Source organism: Myxocyprinus asiaticus, chromosome 25, assembly GCF_019703515.2.
Source record: "Myxocyprinus asiaticus isolate MX2 ecotype Aquarium Trade chromosome 25, UBuf_Myxa_2, whole genome shotgun sequence".
Classification (NCBI taxonomy): Eukaryota; Metazoa; Chordata; class Actinopteri; order Cypriniformes; family Catostomidae; genus Myxocyprinus; species Myxocyprinus asiaticus.
The window spans coordinates 16177294-16199532 of NC_059368.1; the positions used below are offsets into that span (position 1 = coordinate 16177294).

The window sequence follows — 22239 nt, forward strand, 5'->3', positions numbered from 1 at the left end:
GGTCAGGTAGACCAAGAAAGATTTCAGCCACAACTGCCAGAAGAATTGTTTGGGATACAAAGAAAAACCCACAGGTAACCTCAGGAGAAATACAGGCTGCTCCGGAAAAAGACGGTGTGGTTGTTTCAAGGAGCACAATACGACGATACTTGAACAAAAATGAGCTGCATGGTCGAGTTGCCAGAAAGAAGCCTTTACTGCACCAATGCCACAAAAAAGCCTGGTTACAATATGCCCGACATCACCTTGACACGCCTCACAGCTTCTGGCACACTGTAATTTGGAGTGATGAGACCAAAATAGAGCTTTATGGTCACAACCATAAGTGCTTTGTATGGAGAGGGGTCAACAAGGCCTATAGTGAAAAGAATACCATCCCCACTGTGAAGCATGGTGGTGGCTCACTGATGTTTTGGGGGTGTGTGAGCTCTAAAGGCATGGGGAATCTTGTGAAAATTAATGGCAAGATGAGTGCAGCATGTTATCAGAAAATACTGGCAGACAATTTGCATTCTTCTGCACGAAAGCTGCGCATGGGACGCTTTTGGACTTTCCAGCATGACAGTGACCCTGAGCACAAGGCCAAGTTGACCCTACAGTGGTTACAGCAGAAAAAGGTGAAGGTTCTGGAGTGGCCATCACAGTCTCCTGACCTTAATATCATCGAGCCACTCTGGGGAGATCTCAAACGTGCGGTTCATGCAAGACGACCAAAGACTTTGCGTGACCTGGAGGCATTTTGCCAAGACGAATGGGCAGCAAAAATGTGGGGCCTCATAGACAACTATTACAAAAGACTGCACGCTGTCATTGATGCTAAAGGGGGCAATACACAGTATTAAGAACTAAGGGTATGCAGACTTTTGAACAGGGGTCATTTCATTTTTTTCTTTGTTGCCATGTTTTGTTTTATGATTGTGCCATTCTGTTATAACCTACAGTTGAATATGAATCCCATAAGAAATAAAAGAAATGTGTTTTGCCTTCTCACTCATGTTTTCTTTAGAAATGGTACATATATTACCAATTCCCCAAGGGTATGCAAACTTTTGAGCACAACTGTATATATATATATATATATATATATATATATATATATATATATATATATATATATATATATATATATATATGAACTAATCAATAGAAACTCCTTTAAAGAAGAGGCATTCTACACTTTAAGCATTTTACTGCTGTCTCAGAAGTCCACTTATAATGTTAACCAAGGTTTCTTGTACCAAGAGCCATGGCTGTTTTCCACCTTCTAAATTACCTCTGTTATGAAATCCACATCATGTATCCCATATGTTAATGGTCATATGATAACAGTATCCTCAAAAGACATGTGTTCAGACTAAGAACACTTCAGTCAGCATTGTAACACTGTGTAAAGAATTGTAGAGCGTTTGAGATCTTCAGTCACACTCATAGCTATAGATCAGTGCAGGAAGGTTGTAACCTTCTGATTCGGTTTGGACATCTGTTGACTCTGATAAGAGATGAGCCACTTATAATCTGCACTGCTTCTGTTGATGAGAGTGACAACTTGCCAACAGCAGCTTTCATGGTCAAACAAGTTCTTGTTTGTGTGTGTGTGCCTCAGAAGCAAGAGGCAGATGTTATAGGTATAGTCACCGATGTGTCTGACATTTACAAAGTGTCTCCCTCTGTGGTGTGTCTTGAGCCCAAGAAAACAATGGGACAGTGAAAGCCGTCCCAAATCAACTGATTTTGGGGCCTGGGTAGCTCAGTGGTAAAATACGCTGGCTATCACCCCTGGAGTTCGCTAGTTTGCTAGTTCGAATCCCAGGGCGTGCTGAGTGACTCCATCCAGGTCTCCTAAGCAACCAAATTGGCCCTGTTGCTAGGTAGAGTCATATGGGGTAACCTCCTCGTGGTCACTATAATGTGGTTTGTTCTCGGTGGGGTGCGTGGTGAGTTGTGCATTGTTGGCGCGGTGGATGCCGTGAAGCCTCCACACGCGCTATGTCCATGGCAACATGCTCAACAAGCCATGTGATAAGGGTTGATGGTCTCAGACGCGGAGGCAACTGGGATTCGTCCTCTGCCACCCAGACTGAAGCGAATCACTACGAAACCACAAGGACTTAAAAAGCACATTGGGAATTGGGCATTCCAAATTGGGAGAAAGAGTGAAAAAAAAAAAAAACTGCACATTTGCCTCTGTAAGTGTCTACAGAATGAGATGAATTGGAGCTAATTTAAAGCCAATTTCCCCCCCCCCATGTTGTAGCTGTTTCCTATTGTTGTGTGCAGCTGGTCAATTGTTTGTGTTATACGGCTGACTTGCCTGAAGCAACATTTTGTCAATTGATTTTGAAGCTTCTTGTTTTTGTTCAGTGAACCCAGTGCCACAAGTCTTCAGAGCTGTACAATGTGCACATTGAATTCTACCATATGAACAAGGTCAATGGTTCAAACTTTTTAAATTGTTTTAGAGATGAAACGACTTGGCAACACCTTCTTTACACTCTACCGATACTCTAACATGATAAATGATCAGGGAGGTTGGCAGTTTTAAGGATGTTCCTGAATGGATTTGCTCTTTGGTTGTGTGTGTGTGTGGGCAGGTTTGGATGGTTTATGGATGGTTGGACATAGGTTACAAACGGGTAATTACAAGGGTATTATGCTATAAATGTGGTTTATGAGGACATTTCTAGTGTCCCCATAATTAAAATCGCTTAAACATACTAAACAATGTTTTTTTGAAAATGTAAAAATGTTTTTTGTGAGGGTTAGGGTTAGGGGATAGAATCTATAGCTCATACAGTATACAAATCATTATGTCTATAGAGAGTCCTCATAAGGATAGCTGCACCAACATGTGTATGTGTGTGTGTGTGCGTGTGTGTGTGTCTCTGTAGGCTCTATAAAGAGCAAGCCAAATGTCAGGAGTGCAGGGCATCTGTCTGTCATGCTAATACACACATTTAGCTCATTATCACACTGTTACAGAAGCCATCTGAACACAAATTTACTCCTCACTACAACACATGGAGGACTGTTGTTATGCTTGTGTGTGGAATCACAAAAAAGTACATTTACAATGGGGGAGAGATTATTGTGTGTGTGGGCGGGTTTAAGAGGTTTTTTTTTTTTAGGTTACAAACTGGTAATTACAAGGGTATTATGCTACAAATGTGGTTTATGAGGACATTTCTAGTGTCCCCATAATTCAGATCACTTAAAAATGTTTTATTGACAATGTAAAAATGCAGTAAGTTTTTTGTGAGGGTTAGGTTTAGGGGTAGGGTTAGGGTTAGGGGATAGAATCTATAGTTCGTACAGTATAAAAATCATTATGTCTATGGAGAGTTCTCATAATGATAGCTGCACCAACATGTGTGTGTTTGTGTGTGTTTGTGTGTGTTATGACGTGGCAGAGAAATCTTGCCTAGTCATCCTTGAAATAACGTGCTGAAGTAAACTTGCAGATATCATGTTAAATAAATTTTAAGTGATCTAGACACTCACAAATGCACACACACAGTATAGGATGTGATTACATTTTGCTTGTGTAAATAAATTAATGAAGGATCAATAAATCTAATTATGCAAGGAACCATAAAAGTCTTCTTGTGTATAAATGTAACGTTCATTCAGTACTTTTATTCAGTATACTTACAGTATATGTATAAAATATTGTACACTCACCATGAGATGAAGACTCCAGTGATCATTTTAGGCAATACAAGTGGTCTAGAAAAAACAAGGAAGTCTAAAATACCTGGTGAGAACTGTCCGTTAGCTTTCCTGTTCATCTCAAAGGCAGTTTCCCTTTTGGCACATGCAGCCTGAATGCTGCCATCTTTGATTGTGTGCTCTTAGTTCATTGTAGCCACCATACTGGGACCACATGACCAGTCGTGTCTTGCAGTTTAGCCATTTTAATAAACGAATTTTAGACAAATTTTTAGACCTCACAGTCCGACATTTTATAGAGAATGTGATGTTTGTTGTGCATCAATCAACCTCCAGAGCTGGTGGGGGCAGCAAACAGCCTAATGCTGCCATATCATGTAATTACTTTTTGTTTTATGATGTAATTACTCTTTTATTTGAATAAGTGCATATAATCTAGATACAGCAAAGATAGTAAGAGTAGTATAGTAGTATGCTATTCCGAACACCTTTTGAAAGCTGTTTGTTTTGTCTTGGTCCTGGAGAATGTATTTGTTGCATTAGTGCATTATAGAAAGGGAAAACACATTTGGGTTTCCTCTGAAAAACTCTATTTTTTTCCTCATCCCCCTCCCCCTTTCAAGGAGAAAAATAGAGTCTAGTCAGCAGTCCAACTTGTGTCATCTATCAGTGTTTCTTCCAACTGATGTGTGTGCGTGTGTGCCTGTGTGCGTGTGTGTGTGTGTGTGCGTGCATCTGTCTGACCGAGAAAAGAAGTGAGTTGTGTGTGATATATGGTATTTCAACACTCTTTCACTCATGAATGTATTTATGATGCTGCAAGGTGCTGGCGTGAAGTGTTGAAGGCACAGGGACATGTGGATATGTGTGCATTGCTGAGAGAAAGGAGTGTAAAAGAGGTGAGAGTCAAGCTGTATACTCATCACCAAACCGAACAAGGCTTTTGTTCATAAAAGTATAACATTTGCACCAATGTTTTCAAAAAACTTGTTCAACAAGAAGCATGTGAGCTTTGACGGACAAATTCTTTAGATAAACCCAAGACTGAGTAATACATCTGTTTTAGTGGTGATTAAACAGAAACCTAGCCTTTGACTCCAGTAACTGAGAGCTTCCTGCGCTCTTGTTCCTTTGGGACATACTGCAAAGTACATTTGAATTGAGCATGCAGAACTCTAGCAGCTCAGCTAAACTAAGCATTTTTTTTATTTTATTTTTTTTTATTTGTGTGCACTGGAATAACATTTACATTCAGACATGTTTGGCTGGAAGATCAGTGCATGGTTCATTGAAAGAGCATGTGATTGTCAATATCCTGACTTTGTATGTACAAAATTTGGCAAGTGCTATCTTTTAATGAAGTAAGTGCTAGGTTTTTATGAAGCTTATCTGAGGAAAATGGTATTGCTCAGAGATCATAGCTCTGTAGACTTTATGGAGTTCTTAGCTATGTTATATTTACAAGCGAAGTGTGTAATTTTGTAGATTTTACTTTCTCCTGTCCCAGCTTAATGAGGATAAACAACTATATTAGTAAAGCCATTAGTAGATTGATTTCCCCGAAATGTAAACACATTGCTCTGTATGTTTGCTCATCCCTTCCAGCTTGACATAGAGGGTGTTTACATGCACATTCTTAAACAGGTTATAAGCAGACATATAACATTCAAACGCATAAAGCCATTTAAATGCTTTAAAGGGGTTTCCTTTATGCAACCTGGTCTCACAGTGAAAACGTGACTGTATATAAATTTTTACAAAACTTGTTATACGTGTCTCCAGGTACAATTCCCTGCAGTTTCCAGGAGAAATGAACACTAGAGGTTTCATTCACTTTCACTCAAATCATGACTTTAAGGCTGATTGTGACTTTATAAATACTTATTTTTCTCTATTACTCAGACCCTGCTATTTTATGATATCGACACACTTTCACTGTAACGCATCTTTTGAAAAATTATACATTTTAATGCTTGTATTACAGACCCACCTACATATATACAGTTATTCCAACATGATTCGCTTGTGTAGTAGCTCACCTGATAGGGTGTTGGACTTGGATTCGGAGGACTGTGGTTCAAGGCCAGCCATGAACTCAAGCTGACATGTGACATTACAGAGTCATAGAAATAGCACAAAATGGTTTTGTTTCTACATTTTAAAACACTAATGGTTAGGTTTAGGTAAAGATGTCTTTTTTAACGTCTCATTTATATTTGAAAACACTATTGGTTTGGTTGAGGCAAAAGTTTTAGGTTAAGGAGGTATGTTTTAAAAAAATATATATATATAAAATTCACCTTAGAACCTCGTCTGTATACGACACCATTTCACTCGCTTTTGGTGCCCCCATCTGGACAGTTCACTAGAAACCTGCAGCCAAACATGTTATACAGCATGCAAATTTTGAATTGCAAAAATGTTGTCATGTTCACGTAAATTTCATGAGATCAGTCTGCCTTTATCAGGTTTAAACAACCCCTTTAAATGGTTTATGCAAAAAATGAACAGATTTTTGGCCATTACCCCGATTTTGCTTTGCATGTAATCTAGGGGTGTAAATCGCAAGTTTTAATCACGATACAATTTAAGAATCGATTCTCTTAGCCATCGACCCGATGTTTGCTGAAACTTCAAAGTCTGCCATAATGCGATTTCGATACAATTTGATTCAGGGGCCTGCAATCGATATAAAAGTTACATTTATTATCTTGAAAATCTTATCGAGCTCTCAAAGTGCAAATCCAGTATCCACAACAAAAGAAGTACTTAAGTTGTAAAAAAAAAAAAAATATATATATATATATATATATATATATATATATATATATATACATACACAGAAAAATTTATAATATAAAAAATAGATTCATACACATGTAGGGGTGTAACAGATGATACACCGCTGTTCAAAAATGTGACAATACGCATTGTGAAGATTGGAAATTTTATGTTTGTTTGTTTGTTTTTTTTAATTATTTTACAAGCATCTGTGTCAAATACACGTGAGGTCCTATGCCTAAGTAACGCGGGCATACACATGGAAATCGCTTCAGTGCACACAAGGAGCTTTAAAATGCGATTACTAGCTGAATCTGCGAGAACTGAAAGTGAAACCATGTAAGTGAATGTAATACAGTGAAGAGCCTCTTTAACCGGGAGGAATCTGGGGGCGTATTACAGAAAACTAATCTAAAGTTAGGGCACTTATTTAAGATTTTTGGCAAATTAGGATGCTTCTCCAAGTGATCTGCTCTGACTGCACGAGAGAAAATTAAAGTTTACAGAAGTTTAATGATAGTGCCATATTAATCTTCTATATATAATGCTGAATATGTATGATGATGCTATGCTATGTCAAATGTCATGTCTGATTTTATTTCATCAGTACATTTCAGTAGAGTTTTAACTAGGGACATTATTAAACTGGATAAGCATGCACTTCCATTAAATATGTATTTTTGAAATTAATATTTAGATGTAATCATATTTTAAATGTATGTAATCAGTGACTGTGTGTATGCAGCATATGTATCTAACATTATTCCATATTTTCAGCAAAGCTAAATATAAGCAAATATTTCAATTTGGTGTCACCATTGCCCTGTTCTAGGCTGATTTTTAATCCCAGTGCATCTCTGATGGATCATATAGCACTTTTAATAACAGTGATGAAATTTTAAATGATTTGCATATGTCTTTAAATATAATAAAAGTAATAATAATAATAATAAAACTTTCAATCATAACTTTTCTTGATTCAGGCTTAGTTTAAAGAATCGTAAACCGAACTGTGAGCTCAGTATCGTGAACCAAACTGAATCGTGAGATGAGTGAACCATTACACCCCTATACATGTGATCATCAATCGATTGAATTTTCATCATCAATCGATAGAATTTTCTTTTCTGAAAAGAGATTTCTGTTTTTTTTAGACAACTCAGAGAAGCTCAAGTCTCCGTTTGTTATCCATTTAATCACATTGCTGGGTTGGAGAAACAACTGAGATATTACAGATCTAATTTGTGTGTTTGTTTGTTTTTTATTTATTATAGGTACATTTATTTTTAAGAATGAGAAGCGTCCTATTCATTTATTAATTAGATTAATAAACAAGTAAAAACTCTTATTTATTTCTCTTTCTTAGGATAACGTTCTGTCATCTGCCCTTCCAAAGCAAATGGTTGTACATTGGCTCAGAACGAGGAAACATCCACATTGTAAATGTGGAATCCTTTACCCTCTCAGGATATACCATCATGTGGAACAAAGCCATTGAACTGTGAGTGCTACACACACACACACACACACACAGGTTTGTTTCACTATATAAGTGAGGACATCTCATAGACTTCCATTGATTTCATAGCAGGCTAATGATATTTTCTATCCCCTATCCCTAACCCTAAACCTAACCCTCACAGAAACCCATGCACATCAATAGATCTAAAGCTAAACATGATTTGGCTGATTTATGGGCCTTTTTTTTTTACTAGTGAGGATAGTGACGACCACCTAAAATGTCCTCACTAGTGGGTCTTCAACAAGTTTCATTATATTAGTGAGGACATTTAAAAAAAAATTTGGCACTCACAAATATAGTGAAACCTGTACACACACACCGTTGAAATAAAATGCAATTTCTAAACCCTGGAATCTTGCAACTGATTTGTAATTTATCACATACATCAAATCTGTCAATTTTCCTGTTGCCTTGCTATGTTTTATTTGTAACTGAGCAATCATTTCAATCAAATAGCATTTTAAATAGTCAATGATCACAGATTCTCTCTCTCTCTTTCTCTCTCTCTCTCTGTCTCTCTCTCTCTGTCTCTCTCTCTCTCTCTCTCTCTCTCTCTTTCTCTTTCTCTCTCTCTCTCTCTCTGTCTCTCTCTCTCTCTCTCTCTCTCTCTCTCTCTCTTTCTCTCTCTCTCGCCTCACTTCACTTTCTCTTCTTCCGTCTTTCTCCTGCGTTCTGTAGATGCCCTAAGTTCTTCAATTATTCAAACATTTTGTCAGCAGTTTTGTTTTCTTTCTTGACCCCTTCAAAAGGCTGCAGTGCCTTTGAGACCCAGACAGTGTAGACACTCATACACACATATGCATTTATGGGTGTCACATCATATAAATGTTAGGAATGACAGATGTCCTGTCTTGCCTGCTGCTTTTGGTACTCTCTCTCTCTCTCTCTCTCTCTCTCTCTCTCTCTCTCACACACACACACACACACACTCACACACACACACACACACACACACACACAGACACAATGTCCCTTGTGACAGAAAGGGCAACTGTTGAAAGAAGCAATCTGCCCTTTGCTGTTGTACCTGTAGTGACAGACTAAAGGGGCAAGTTAACATGGCTTTACTCTCACGTCACTGAGCAGAACATTTTCTCCACTCTCTCTCTTTCTCTCACATACTGTTTAAGACTTTTAAGAGCTGTGTTCTTACATTTTTTTCTTAAAGGAATTAAGACAGAGAGTTGCTCAATCTACAGCATCTGTAAAAACAAGCATACATTGCATTAATATTGATGGAATTACAATGGCATTATTTGTAGTGTTGCGTTGCACCAGAGTTAAAGTTAAAATTAAGGCTGACAATTAATTAAAAAGTTTAATTGAATTAATACATGATATGCTGATATTTAGTACACAACTATCCTTTTTGCAACTGAGTTTGTAAATCTGTCTCATGTAGACTTAGGTGCCACAAGAGATATTCTTGTATTCTGTCTGCACAATTTTTTTAAATTGTTTGTCTATACGCTTGCATCAGATGGACATCTTTGGAGATTGCGTCGAATCTCACCGTTTAAAAAAAAAAAAAAACACACGTCTCGAGACCTTTGCATTGTTTCATTCTGTTGTGCTCCATCCAGCTTCTTTTTTTTGATGAGGCATATTGCCTGTCATGGCAGTTGGGACTTGACTGTTTAGGCAGACTTTAGGTGATGCTTCAGTTCCTCTGACTGTAGGAACAACAACTGTGTCAATTTTTGTTATAGTTAATTGAACTTTATTTATGCGTTAAATCTGCAGTATGCGATAAATCAACATGTGTTAAATGTTACAATACACACATGAACTTAGTGTGATTAATTAACTTACTAACCTTGTCTGTGCAAAGTTATATGAAATATGTCAACCCCATGAAGTATTATCAGTAAACCTTGTAACTTTCATGGAGCACGCTCTACCCAAAGGAATTATGTTGGAAATACATAACCAGAGATCCATTCACCAAGAACAGTAGCCTATATGAGCTTCACATTTTGGCTTTCAATCCCTCGTGAATGCCTTGCCCCATAGACTTCCATTAAAAGTGTATAACTGTACATGGGAGTTATTCTTTTTATGTTACAGATGCCGGAACCCGCCACATTCCATTTAAAGGAATAGTTCACCCAAAAATTTAAATTCTCTTCATGACTTTCTTTCTTGACCAGAACAACCAGAAAAAAAAAAATAAATAGAAAAATATCTTAGCTCAGCTGGTCCTTAAAATGCAAGTGAATGGAGATTTCTCTTTTGAAGCTCCAAAAATCATAGACAGTCAAGATAAACGTAATCGATAGGACTCCAGCGGTTAAATTAATGTCTTCTAAAGCAACACAATTGCTTTTGGTGCAAAAAAAGATCAATATTTAAGTACTTTTTAACTATAATCCAATGCTTCACGAGAGGGTGGAGTCCAAGCGGTCTCTTGTGTGACATATTCGTGATGCCATGGATACAGATGTAATCTCACATTCTCCACTGGGTTGAGACATCCAGGATGAGCACACAAACACACGATTGTGAGTAAAGAAACAGACAAATACAGATCTAAACCAAAACCAACCAAGCTACTGTACAGCGTTCCCACTTCTCACTTGTAAACAGTGCTGCTCTTCCGGCTGTGACGCACTTGCCTCAGTTCTCGCATGTTTCAAATGCCGTCACATCACATGCGCGTACCGCTGCTCACCAGAAGCATGATTTAAAGTTAAAAATGTACTTAAATATTTATCTTTTCCACACCAAAAGTGATCGTGTTGCTTTAGAAGACATTAATTTAACAGCTGGTGTTGTTTATGCTGACTGTCTGTGATATTTGGAGCTTATAAAGTGAAATCTCCATTCACTTGTATTTTAAGGACCTACTGAGCTAAGATATTTTTCTATTTTTCTTCAAATGGGTTCTGGTGAAGAAAGAAAGTCATACACCTGGGATATCATGAGGGTGAGTAAATAATAAGATAATTTTCATTTTTGGGTGAACTATCCCTTTAAGTTGGTAATGAGGTAATAACAGAAACCAATAGACAAGGTTCATTTGGATTTTTAGATACTGTAAACAAAAATTGCATTTGCTCTCCTTTCTTTATTTATGCTCCCTTCCCCATATATTTAAAAGTATTATTCTATCCTTTCCCATTCAGGGCTAGTGCCATTAAAGTGTGCCTTTGTGTATGTAAACCTCATTCTCTGTAAACACTCCCTTTCATGTACTTTGCAGTAGTATCTACACAACAGCAGCTAACCAAGATGGTGTGTGTGTTTGTGTTTGGAAGGGAGAGATCTGGTGTGTCACTCTACTGTAGGGGTGATGACATGGTGGTGGGGGATGTTGGCGTGATGCCGGGCATTGAGAGAAGTAGTTTGTTGCTGCAGGTGTCATAAACTCTGGGTTGTTTGGTGTAAGGGGGCATGTTGGTTGTTGATTGTGTAGGCTGTCAAGAGTAGTAAGGGTTGGCATAATGGGATGGCATGATGCCACATTGTCAAGTGAATATTGCTGCATGTTACAGGGGTTGCGATTGCAGGTGGTAGCAATTTTTAAGCTGCGCCCAGATGCACGGCACTCTGGCACAGGTCGATCTCTGCATTTAAAACCGGGCAAGAATGGTCAGCACCATGCCCTCCGGAAAGGCTGAGTATCTCCGTGGTTCAGCTAGACTGTCTCTATGCATGTCTGTTTGTGTGACAGCGCTCTGTCATAAATCTAGATCTCTGACAACAAAAACAGTTGAGCAGACAGCAGTAGGTTGTGAGGCATGCTGTGACTGTATATGTTTGATCAGTATATAGAGGATGCCTTTATGATGTTTATAGAGAGAGTTTGTTAACTGCCTGTCGTCCATTTCAGAGACTCAATTTGCACAACAGGTGTTGCTGCTTAAAGCAAATGGATGCACTCCCTTAAAATGTGAGCAAATTGCATCCTGGATTCTGCACGCATACATGCACATTCACACACACAGTGTTGGTAAGGGTGGAAGCTTTTTAGGAAGTGTTTTTCTTAATGACAGGAAATTGAACTTGAAGTCAACATGATTTCCACACAATCAGAAAAGATCGAAATAGTTAGAGATTGTGTCCGAAATTTAAGGCAGCTGCCATGCTGCCTCTCTGCTCAGTTTGTCCAACCCCATCTCATAGATAGTTACTATAGCTACATTTTTGTACAATATGGTGTTTTATTAACAAAGTTCGGGAGGAGCAAGTTCATTTAATCCAACCAATCACACAGCCTGAGGAAGAGTATATAAACAGCTGCTTACCTCTATGTAGCATTGAGAGTTTCTGGCAGTCGGCCCGCCCATTTTCCACGAATAGACCCATACAAGTGACTCGGATCATTGGATTGCAACTCCGCTATGAAGCATTTGCCTTCATCAGAACAGCTCTTCCTTCTAAATCATCTCGTTTCAACAGAAGCTGCCACAGCAGCTCATTCGTTACACAGCATTGACTGCTACCACTTTAAGTGCTACTTTTACTCTGTCTTTCCTCCTAATCTCTATTCGCTGGAGTAGATCATTGCGTGAATCAACTTCTGCAACTGGCTGCTTCGACGCTGTACACGTGAAACGGCTCTCTACGACTGTTCATATGTTCTCATCTAAACTTTCCACCTGGAGTGGCCCGTTCGCGTGAAGCTGCTTCCGCAAACCGGCTACTTCGGTGCTGTATACATGCGAAACACCTCTCTACGACTGTTCATATGTTCTCATCTAAACGTTCCACCCAGAGTGGACCGTTCACGTGAAGCTACTTCCGCAAAACGGCTACTTTGGTGCCTCATACACGTGAAACAGCTCTCTATGACTGTTCATATGTTCTCATCTAAACGTTCCACCCAGAGTGGACCATTCACGTGAAGCTACTTCCACAAACCGGCTACTTCGGTGCTGTATACATGTGAAACACCTCTCTACGACTGTTCATATGTTCTCATCTAAACGTTCCACCCAGAGTGGACCGTTCACGTGAAGCTACTTCCGCAAAACGGCTACTTCGGTGCCTCATACATGCAAAACACCTCTCTACGACTGTTCATATGTTCTCATCTAAACGTTCCACCCAGAGTGGACCGTTCACGTGAAGCTACTTCCGCAAACCGGCTACTTCGGTGCTGTATACATGTGAAACACCTCTCTACGACTGTTCATATGTTCTCATCTAAACGTTCCACCCAGAGTGGACCGTTCACGTGAAGCTACTTCTGCAAAACGGCTACTTCGGTGCCTCATACATGCAAAACACCTCTCTACGACTGTTCATATGTTCTCATCTAAACGTTCCACCCAGAGTGGACCGTTCACGTGAAGCTACTTCCGCAAACCGGCTACTTCGGTGCTGTATACATGCGAAACACCTCTCTACGACTGTTCATATGTTCTCATCTAAACGTTCCACCCAGAGTGGACAGTTCACGTGAAGCTACTTCCGCAAAACGGCTACTTCGGTGCCTCATACATGCAAAACACCTCTCTACGACTGTTCATATGTTCTCAACTAAACGTTCCACCCAGAGTGGACCGTTCACGTGAAGCTGCTTCCGCAAACCAGCTGCTTCGGTGCCTCATACATGTGAAAAAGCTCCCTGCGTCTGCTCATATGTTCTCTCGTCTACTTTTCCACCTGCAGCGGTCTGTCGCGAGAGCTCGCCTTCGTGAACGGGCGTTGCTCCGGCTTCACGTTATTCAAGCTCTATTACAGCTCTATTCGAATGCATGAAACAAAGATTAACTTTTTAATTCAACCATCATGTCAGTGCTCCCCAGCGTTTCAGTCTGGTTCTCCCACACAGGTGATTCCTGTCAGCCTCATTACCTTGCCGTGCAGGTCGTTTAGGGCGTGATCCATTCAGTGATTCTGTTCGTCATCTTTTAGCATGAATATCACGATTGTTCTCCCTTCGTGATGCCCTCTGGAGTGCGATTTATTCCATTCAAATGCAGGGGCAATCATGTAACGGCAAACTCCTTCCAATCGACCGATGCTCTAAATTACAACTTCTTTCCAAATTAACGCAGACATTTTTAGTGCGAGCTTGCTGCCACAGCAGCTCCCGCTCCGTCTACTCTCAGCTCACCACAGCTATACACAGCCTCTGTCTGAAAAGACACAAGCTGAATTCGGCTCTGCAAGAGATGGATCACGCGCCATGTTCAACTCATTCATAATCATTCTGCAAAGTGTCTCGCCTCCTCACAGCATCAGAGCTGGCCTCGCAGCCCTGTTAACCATGAAGCAACCACTTCTACAAACTTCTGTTCATCTCTAGACCATAACATGATTTCTCTCCTCCCGCCCAGGACAAACACTTCACGCAGGCAAACATCTATTTTATTTTACAGTCTTTGCCCGAATCATTGGATTTCAAACTCTTAAGAAGCTCGACCATAGAACCCAATTGCTCATGACTTTAAAGCGTTCAACAGTCTGTCATAATCTTACACTCCACCCAAGTTTAAAGTAACAGGTTTAAATCGACGCTCAATGATTCAGCTTAGCATCTTGCTTATACTCCAATATTTCAGTTTTCTGTAGTATTTATTAAAGTCAATATAAACAAGTCACTTTATTTCAGTCGTTCTGTAGCATTGATTACAAAGTCATCAATATAAACAAGCCGTTTTATTCACCACACTACTGCAAACTGTGCTCTTATAGTATCCATTATAATCAACTCTCAGGCACAAACTCCTATAATTTCATACGTCCTCGTCAGAACGAGAGTCATATAATACAGAGTCATGAAATGACTCATTACGTTGGAAACAATCTACAAAGCTCCAAACCATACGATTAAATTTATAACATCAGACTATGGTATTCATCTGGGCACTCGGTTTCAGGTGCCTTCTAATTTCATGACATCCAACTTTAAATGACGTAGTTCATATGCACACGCAAGCATGTTTCCAGACATTGTTTTGCTACGTTTACCACGTTTTCTATTGACTCAACACATCCCCAAACAGCACAGATGTACTGTCCAGATGCCACAACTGCGGTGTCGTTCGGCGTCTAGACCTCCCACTACACTGCAAGCAGTGCATGCGCTGTCCAAGCGCCGCAACTGCGGCATCTTTCGGGCTGTGCAACCAAACCTCCTACTGCACTGCAAACAGCACACATACGTTGTTCAAGCGCTGCAACCGTGGCATCTTAAGGGCCATATGACAAACTCCAACTACACAGCAAACAGCGCAAACGCACTGTCCGAGCGCCGCAACTGTTCACGTGCTACAACCTTGGCACATCTTTCAGACCATGCGTCTCAGCCCCATGGCTTCGTAACCCATTCTATGCCACTCATACTAAACCAACCATCACCACCTAGTGATTGACAGTCGGGCCGCTTTAGGTCTTCCCTAAACAGTCCACCACTAGCCGGCATCTCTGCATCAATCAATTTAATTTAAATATTGCCTACTATACGCAATCACATCGAATGCCACACTTGACGACTCAGCCCATTCGTATCGCAGAGTGAGTTCTTGCTTATATGCAGCATGAACTGTTCACATGAAAACAGACTCTTCCTGTTAATGCTGTGTGATCCCGTGCTCGAGGATTCAGCCTTTTTCGCATAGGGAGTTTCCTTAAATCCGTCATATATCACTTCCACAAGAATCTAGTGTCCTACTGTCGTATGCCATGCAGGCCCACGCCTACGGATTCAGCCGCTCATAGCTCCGAGCAAGCTTACTATAATACAGCTAAAATATTCTCACACAAATCGCATGCTCTCCCATTGAACGCTGTGGTGGGGGGGGGGGGGGGAGATATTGTCGTTAAAATCAATCAGTTCCTCTTATTCCTTCCAACACATCACTTCCGTGCCTCACAAGGCTACAATGCCAGCGACTTGCTGTTCCTTTTCTTGTCTTCTTTTGGGGGGCATTCGAACTCAGGTCAAGTCTCAAGCCACAAGCCCTCCGCCAGGGACAGCCAGCCACATATGTTTACACTATCCTTACTGCAGGGTTACATTAACTTGCGAACTACTGTAATGGTGTATTATTAACAAAGTTTAGGAGAAGTTCATTTAATCTGACCAATTACACAGCCAGAGTAAGAGTTATATAAATTGCTGCTTACCTCTATGTAACATTGAGAGTTTCCGGCATCCCACCACCTCCCCATCTCCTCTTATCTATTCCATCAATAGTAATCCGGTCTGTGTGTGGGATGGGGGGGGTGCATTAGAGCTCAGGTCAAGTCTCGAGCCCTCCGCCAGGGACAGCAAGCCACATATGTTTACGCTATCCTCACTGCAGGATTACATTAACTTGCAAACTACTGAATATTTTTGCGTGGCTCATTGTATGTATTGCGTCAATGGGAATAGGTAAAAACATCATACAGATAGAATAGTCATGAGTCATAATGTTAGAAATGTCTCTACATGTAAAGTACAACAAGCACATTCATTTCACTCACAAACTGTGTTTTTAGCCATCTCACAATGCTCTGTGAGGATTATTTCAAGATCTCTGCACTGTTTTACATTGTGTTTGGTCTTGTTTTAATTGCGAACCTTTGCCGTATGTAACGATATGCAATTTTCCATATTCTGTTTGTTTCATGAAGTAATAAGCAAAAAATTTGTATCCAAAGTATTATACAGTACATACATGTTTTTGGCGCATTTTCGTTTATTGCTTCATGACACACAAACAGAAAATGGGCAATGGCATGTAGTTACTAACAACAGATGATCCCGATTGAAACCAGCCCCAAAACAAGTTGCAGAGATCTTGAAATAATCCTCACAGAGTGACATGAGCTTATCTTGCAGCCTGGCTCTGTCGCTTGAAGCTGGCCAAGTCTCTGCCTGAAAGAGAGAAGCCGCAGGCAGTCAGAGATTCTCAGCCGCAAGCAAATAAACCGTAACAAATCATCGGTGAAAATGTTGGCTGTAATTCCACTATCGGCGCAATAATAATATTTAGATTTTCCCGGTTATCGGCCAATAATATATTGGCCACTGATAAATCATGCATCCCTAATTACTATAGTGTATGACTTGTAAGTGAAACACTTCAACACACTCTCATGGAGAAATCGCAAGGATTCATATGGCTTATTCGGATGATATTGTACAACTGCACTTTGTATGAATTCATCACAGCCAATGACACCGCTGGACAAAGTTTACATCTGATTACTTGCTTCTGTCACACACAACAGCTTCCTATCATGTTTACACACTCTACTGATCGGTTAGGTTTAGATAAGGGGTTTGGGTAAGGGCATACCATTAAAAAGCATGTCATTTTAAAGTTTGCACTACAAGCTTGTTCGGGTGAGTTTAAATTGCATGGTAGCTCAACTGAATTAGCATTGCACTTGCGATGCAAAGGATTGCAGTACAAGTCCTAAAGAGCATGCGAGTTGACACATGAGCTGAAAGTGTTATAAAAGCACCACAAAATGACATGATTTCTGCAGTTATTGTGCTTTTCATGCCACTACCGGTTAGGTTTAAGGTTTAGGGTTGAGAGGTAGGTTTGGTATATTTCAAACTCGATAGAGCATTAACTTTAAAAACATTGTCTGTTTGGGAGAACATTTAACTCGCCTTTAGCACCCTCCAGTTCACCTCGGAACTGCCACGATATGTGTAAGGAACCACAAAAATGTTGGCACAGTCAAATTTGAATGAGTTTGTCAATGACACCACATGCAGCATTGTTGCATGAAAGTTCCTTTTAAAGGAAACAAGTGAGCTTTATTTTATAATCATGCAAATATTTAGTGACAGCAAATAGTTTTTCCCCTCTGATTTTTTCCCTGATTGTTCATTAGAAATTGAGCTTTTGAAACAAACAAACAAAAAAGGACATTTATAAATTAATTTTCTACTTTGAACCTCTCAATATGATGCCATTTTTTCGACCAACCATCAAACTGCACACAGGATTGTGTGATATCATAGGAATTGAAGGATACAAGGGTCTATGCTGGCTTCAAAAACCCAGCAGATGATGGCATCTTAGTAGGCAGGATGTTACACAAGTATTGAATTGGGATGTGCCTTGTTGCCTTCCTATGTTCGAATACTGCCTGCGAAGGCAGCATTTTGCAGCTTTTGGACACCACGAGAGAAATAAGGAGACAGGAATTGAGAGGAATAGGTACATACTGTAATACAGTATAATAAGTATTTGGACCACAGGTTCGGATTGTGGGTAATAGGGTGTGTGCAGGTGAAAAGGATAAAATTATGTAATCATAAGGTGTCTTGAATGAATGAGAAACTGAGGGTGGCAGTCACAGAATGAGATTTTACCCTTCCTATTCTTGTTGCCATGGTGATCAGCTCTCTTAACCCATCCTCTAAAAGTAAGGGCTGAGAGATAGGAGGGAATTGGGGGGACATAAATTAGAAATCTTGAGGTCTAAGGAAACAAGCGTTGTTCCATCACTCTCTCAACAAAATTGCATCTTCACCTCTGTGTATCCCCCCCCCCCCAACACACACACACTCACTTTCTAAGCCAAACACAAACATATGCAAACAGAGCTCTCTCACTCTATTTGTGACAAATGCATTTATTGACCTTGTGACCTGAGTTACTGTGCCAGGTGAGGGTAGCTTCATTTCCCGGTGGACAATAAATTGATAAAAAGAGTAACCTTCATAAACTGCAACTGAAAATCTTAGCTCATCTAGATTACCAAGCACACATTATCACATCATAAAGAATTAATAAATACAATTACTTACAAATGGATGCTTTACAAAGGGGTTATAAAAATATTATTTCTGCATTGTTTTAGCACCTGTTGTAGCACATATTTGTATAGTAAGAAGGCCTTTTTTTTTTTTTTTTTTTTTTTTTTTTGCACTGAACCTTAACAGCCAAATCACCCTGTAGCTCTAGACCCACTGAAGCTAAGCAAGGTTGAGTCTGGCCAGTACCTGGATGGGAGTCCTCCTGGGGAAAACTAAGGTTGCTGCTTGAAGAGGTGTTTGTGAGGCCAGCAGGGTGTGCTCACCCTGTGGTCTATGTGGGTCCTAACGCCCCAGTGTAGTAATGGGGCCACTATACTGAAAAAAGGCACCGTCTTTCAGATGAGACATTAAACTGAGGTCCTGACTCTCAGTGGTCATTGAAAAGCCCAGGGCACTTCTTGTAAAGAGCTGGGGTGTAACCCCGGTGTCCTGGCCATATTCCCCCCATAGGCCCTTATCCATCATGACCTCCTAATAATCCCCATCCATTAATTGGCTCTATAATGTCTATCACTCCACTCTCTCCTATCCATCAACAGCTGGTGTGTGATGAGTGTACGGGTGCACTATGGCTGCCGTTGCATTATCCAGGTGGATGCTGCACACTGGTGGCGGTTGAGGAGAGTCCCCTGTTCACTGTTTAAAGCGCTAAGTGTAGTATCAGAAAAGCACTATATAAATGCAACATTCATTCGTTCATTCATTAATGTACGGAATCATGGTGCAGTGCTATACTAGCATAGATAGTGCCTGGCGAAGCTGGATTGCGGGTGGTTAATGAATATTCGCCATGTTTTTGGGTTGAAAAACTGCATGCTAAAGTGCCACTTGCCTTTCAGTAATATAATCTTTTAGATTATTAATACATGTTTTATTTGTGCATTGTTTGTTTCAATCATATCTTTAAGAATGTTGTTGTTCTAACCTAAATATTTTAATGAGATGTTTGAATGCATCAGCTTACTACAACATGTCCAGTCCCAGAGAACAACCAATGTGAGAAATTCTACTGCAAAAACAACCATTGTAGATCTGTTGTTTTAACAGCCAGAACTTTGAAAACATCCTTAAGACATCTCTTATTGTTTCTGATGTCATTCTGTAAAGGTGAGTGATCCTGTGTTACACATTTTCATTGCTCTTGTAACTGTCAGTCACATCATAGACATTCAGCAAACACTGGAGGAGAAAGAGACGGATCAGGACCCCTGTCTGTCGAACCTCCATCACCGTAACAGACGTATACGGTTCTGCCACTCCTCATCAGACTGTAGCTCAACAGAATGTAGCTGGAGGGGAGAGAAGGACCCCTGTCTATGCCACGGCTGTCACCACTATAGGCATCTATGACTGTGCCCGAGAGCCGTCAACAGCACAGTTGTCTTGCTGGGTAGTCAAAGGGAACAAAGGGATCAGACTCCTGCCAGTGCAATCAATGTGGACTTATGGGCAGCCACAGTATTACTTGCTATATTTGTGCCTATTGATGGCAGGGCAGCTTGTTTTGTAACATAGAGAGAAAAGCAGGAAGGAAAACAGAAGGTGAGGATAGCAGAGGGAATTGCAGATGATCATATTTACATTTGAATCTTATCAAAATAGCAGTGTGTCCATGTACAAATGCTTCATTTCAGTAGGTCTGTGCTGTATTTATAAATGTAGGAGGAAATGTTGCTCTTTCCAGTCCATTGGGCTGTTTCTTAACTAAATTAATGAGGGTGTATTATTCATTAACTGTAAATGAGTGTGTAGTGCTGGTCTTCTAAAATTCCTTATGGATACCATTGTATCCTTTGGAGAATCCAAAGGTTCTTTTAAATTGTTTAACAAAACTTTAGCAATGGAAAACTGTGAGGTTCAAACTGACTGTCTGCGTATGCTAGTGAATACTTTTATAGTGCATATTTCAAAAGCCTAATGGAGTCCTGCAAGTATCTGGATGGGGATATAATCAGATTAGGCTGGTTTTAGTTGGACAACATCAAATATAAGATGGCTTGACTGGAGTCTTTCATGTTCTGGATAAAAAACAAACAAACAAAAAATTATTATGTAAAACCCTATAGTTTCATACAGCTTTCCATCACAAGAATCCCCCTCTTGGGATTTTGTAATGTATTGTTGTAACTTATAGTCCATATCCTGTGGCTGATAAAACTCTATGATCCAATTCCATACTGGTCTTCTTTTCTAAACTCCAGACCAGATTAAATAGGCTATATCATGTTTAAAGTTGCTCTTACAAATGTTTTGTTCTTTCATAAATGTAATGTCTTGATACTTTCTTTCAAAAGTTTTTCCTCTATCCTGTCTTTTGTCAATCCATTGTCTCCAATAACTCATTTACAACACCCAACCTCATCCTGTTTCTCTCTCTCTCTCTGTCTGTCTGTCTCCCACAGGTCCTCCAAGGCCCACCCTGGCCCAGTCGTTCACATTAGTGATAATCCAATGGATGAGGGCAAGGTAAGGGGAGGCCTATCAAAACTGCTTCAGAAGGAATAAATTCTCCCTGACATGAATAATTTATTTCCCTTTCGTTGCACAAAGCTCTTGTTTCTTTCCATTCTAAACTCATAAAACATTGCCTTCCTACGGTTCGCACAATTCAGTAATTGGGTCTAATCTCACACAGCTTGTTAGCAAATTATGTTATTTTTGAAAACAAATGATGGTGGAGATAAGAAGAAGATGAACAAATGTTCCAGATACTTCCAAATGCATCTTTTTATACATTCATTTTACCTTCACTAATTGCCAATGCACAATGGAGCAGAGGGACTGGCAAACACCTGCTGGGCTTTTGACTTCATATGGATGACAAACTGTCTGTCTCTTTCTCAGCTGGGAGCTCCTCATAGGCACCTTTACAGTGATGAGCCACTCACTCTGTCTCTCCCCATTCCACTTCTGCCCCTGAACAGGCCATTGATCCATAACAGGCCTGCTCAGTTCTTAATGGGTCTTAAAGTCCTTAGACACATTGTCCCCTCCCTCTTGGCTGGCAGAACACTGACACTTTATCAGTTCATTTCCAGTATTTGAATATCTGAGAATAGGGAGTTTTAAAGCTTAGTTGACAGGAGTTATATAGTTGTAATATATTAGTACATTAAAAAATGATGATTTATGGAGATTAAAACTTGCTTTGCACATTTCTTCTATTCCTGTTCAAAAAATCCATTTGGTAGCTGTGTTTTGGAGCATGATAGCTGGTTTGTAGCTGGTGTAAATTGGTTATAAGCTGGTCCAATTAGGCAATGACTGGTCGACCTGCCAGCATGTTCCAAAAAACAGCTTGACCACCTTAAGCTGGTTTGTTGCTCTGTCAAGCTGGTTATTAGCTGGTCTTCTAGCATGTTTCCAAAAACCAGCTGACCACCTTAAAGGGATAGTTCACCCAAAAATGAAAATTCTCTCATCATTTACTCACCCTCATGCCATTCCAGATGTATATGACTTTCTTTCTTCTGCAGAACACAAAGATTTTTAGAAGAATTTCTCAGCTCTGTAGGTTCTTACAATGCAAGTGAATGGTGACCAGACCTTT

The 22239-nt window shown here is 40.0% G+C and overlaps 1 protein-coding gene across 3 annotated transcripts in view; it reads left to right on the plus strand.

Moving 5' to 3' along the window:
* The window catches only part of LOC127415531 (syntaxin-binding protein 5-like), a 127084-nt gene that overhangs the window by 54931 nt on the left and 49914 nt on the right, over positions 1-22239 (plus strand). For all 3 annotated transcript variants that reach the window (XM_051654296.1, XM_051654293.1, XM_051654295.1), the window contains exons 5-6: positions 7814-7948; positions 21092-21155. In XM_051654296.1, the coding sequence (XP_051510256.1) occupies positions 7814-7948; positions 21092-21155 (199 nt within the window). The remainder of the gene's footprint in view (positions 1-7813; positions 7949-21091; positions 21156-22239) is intronic.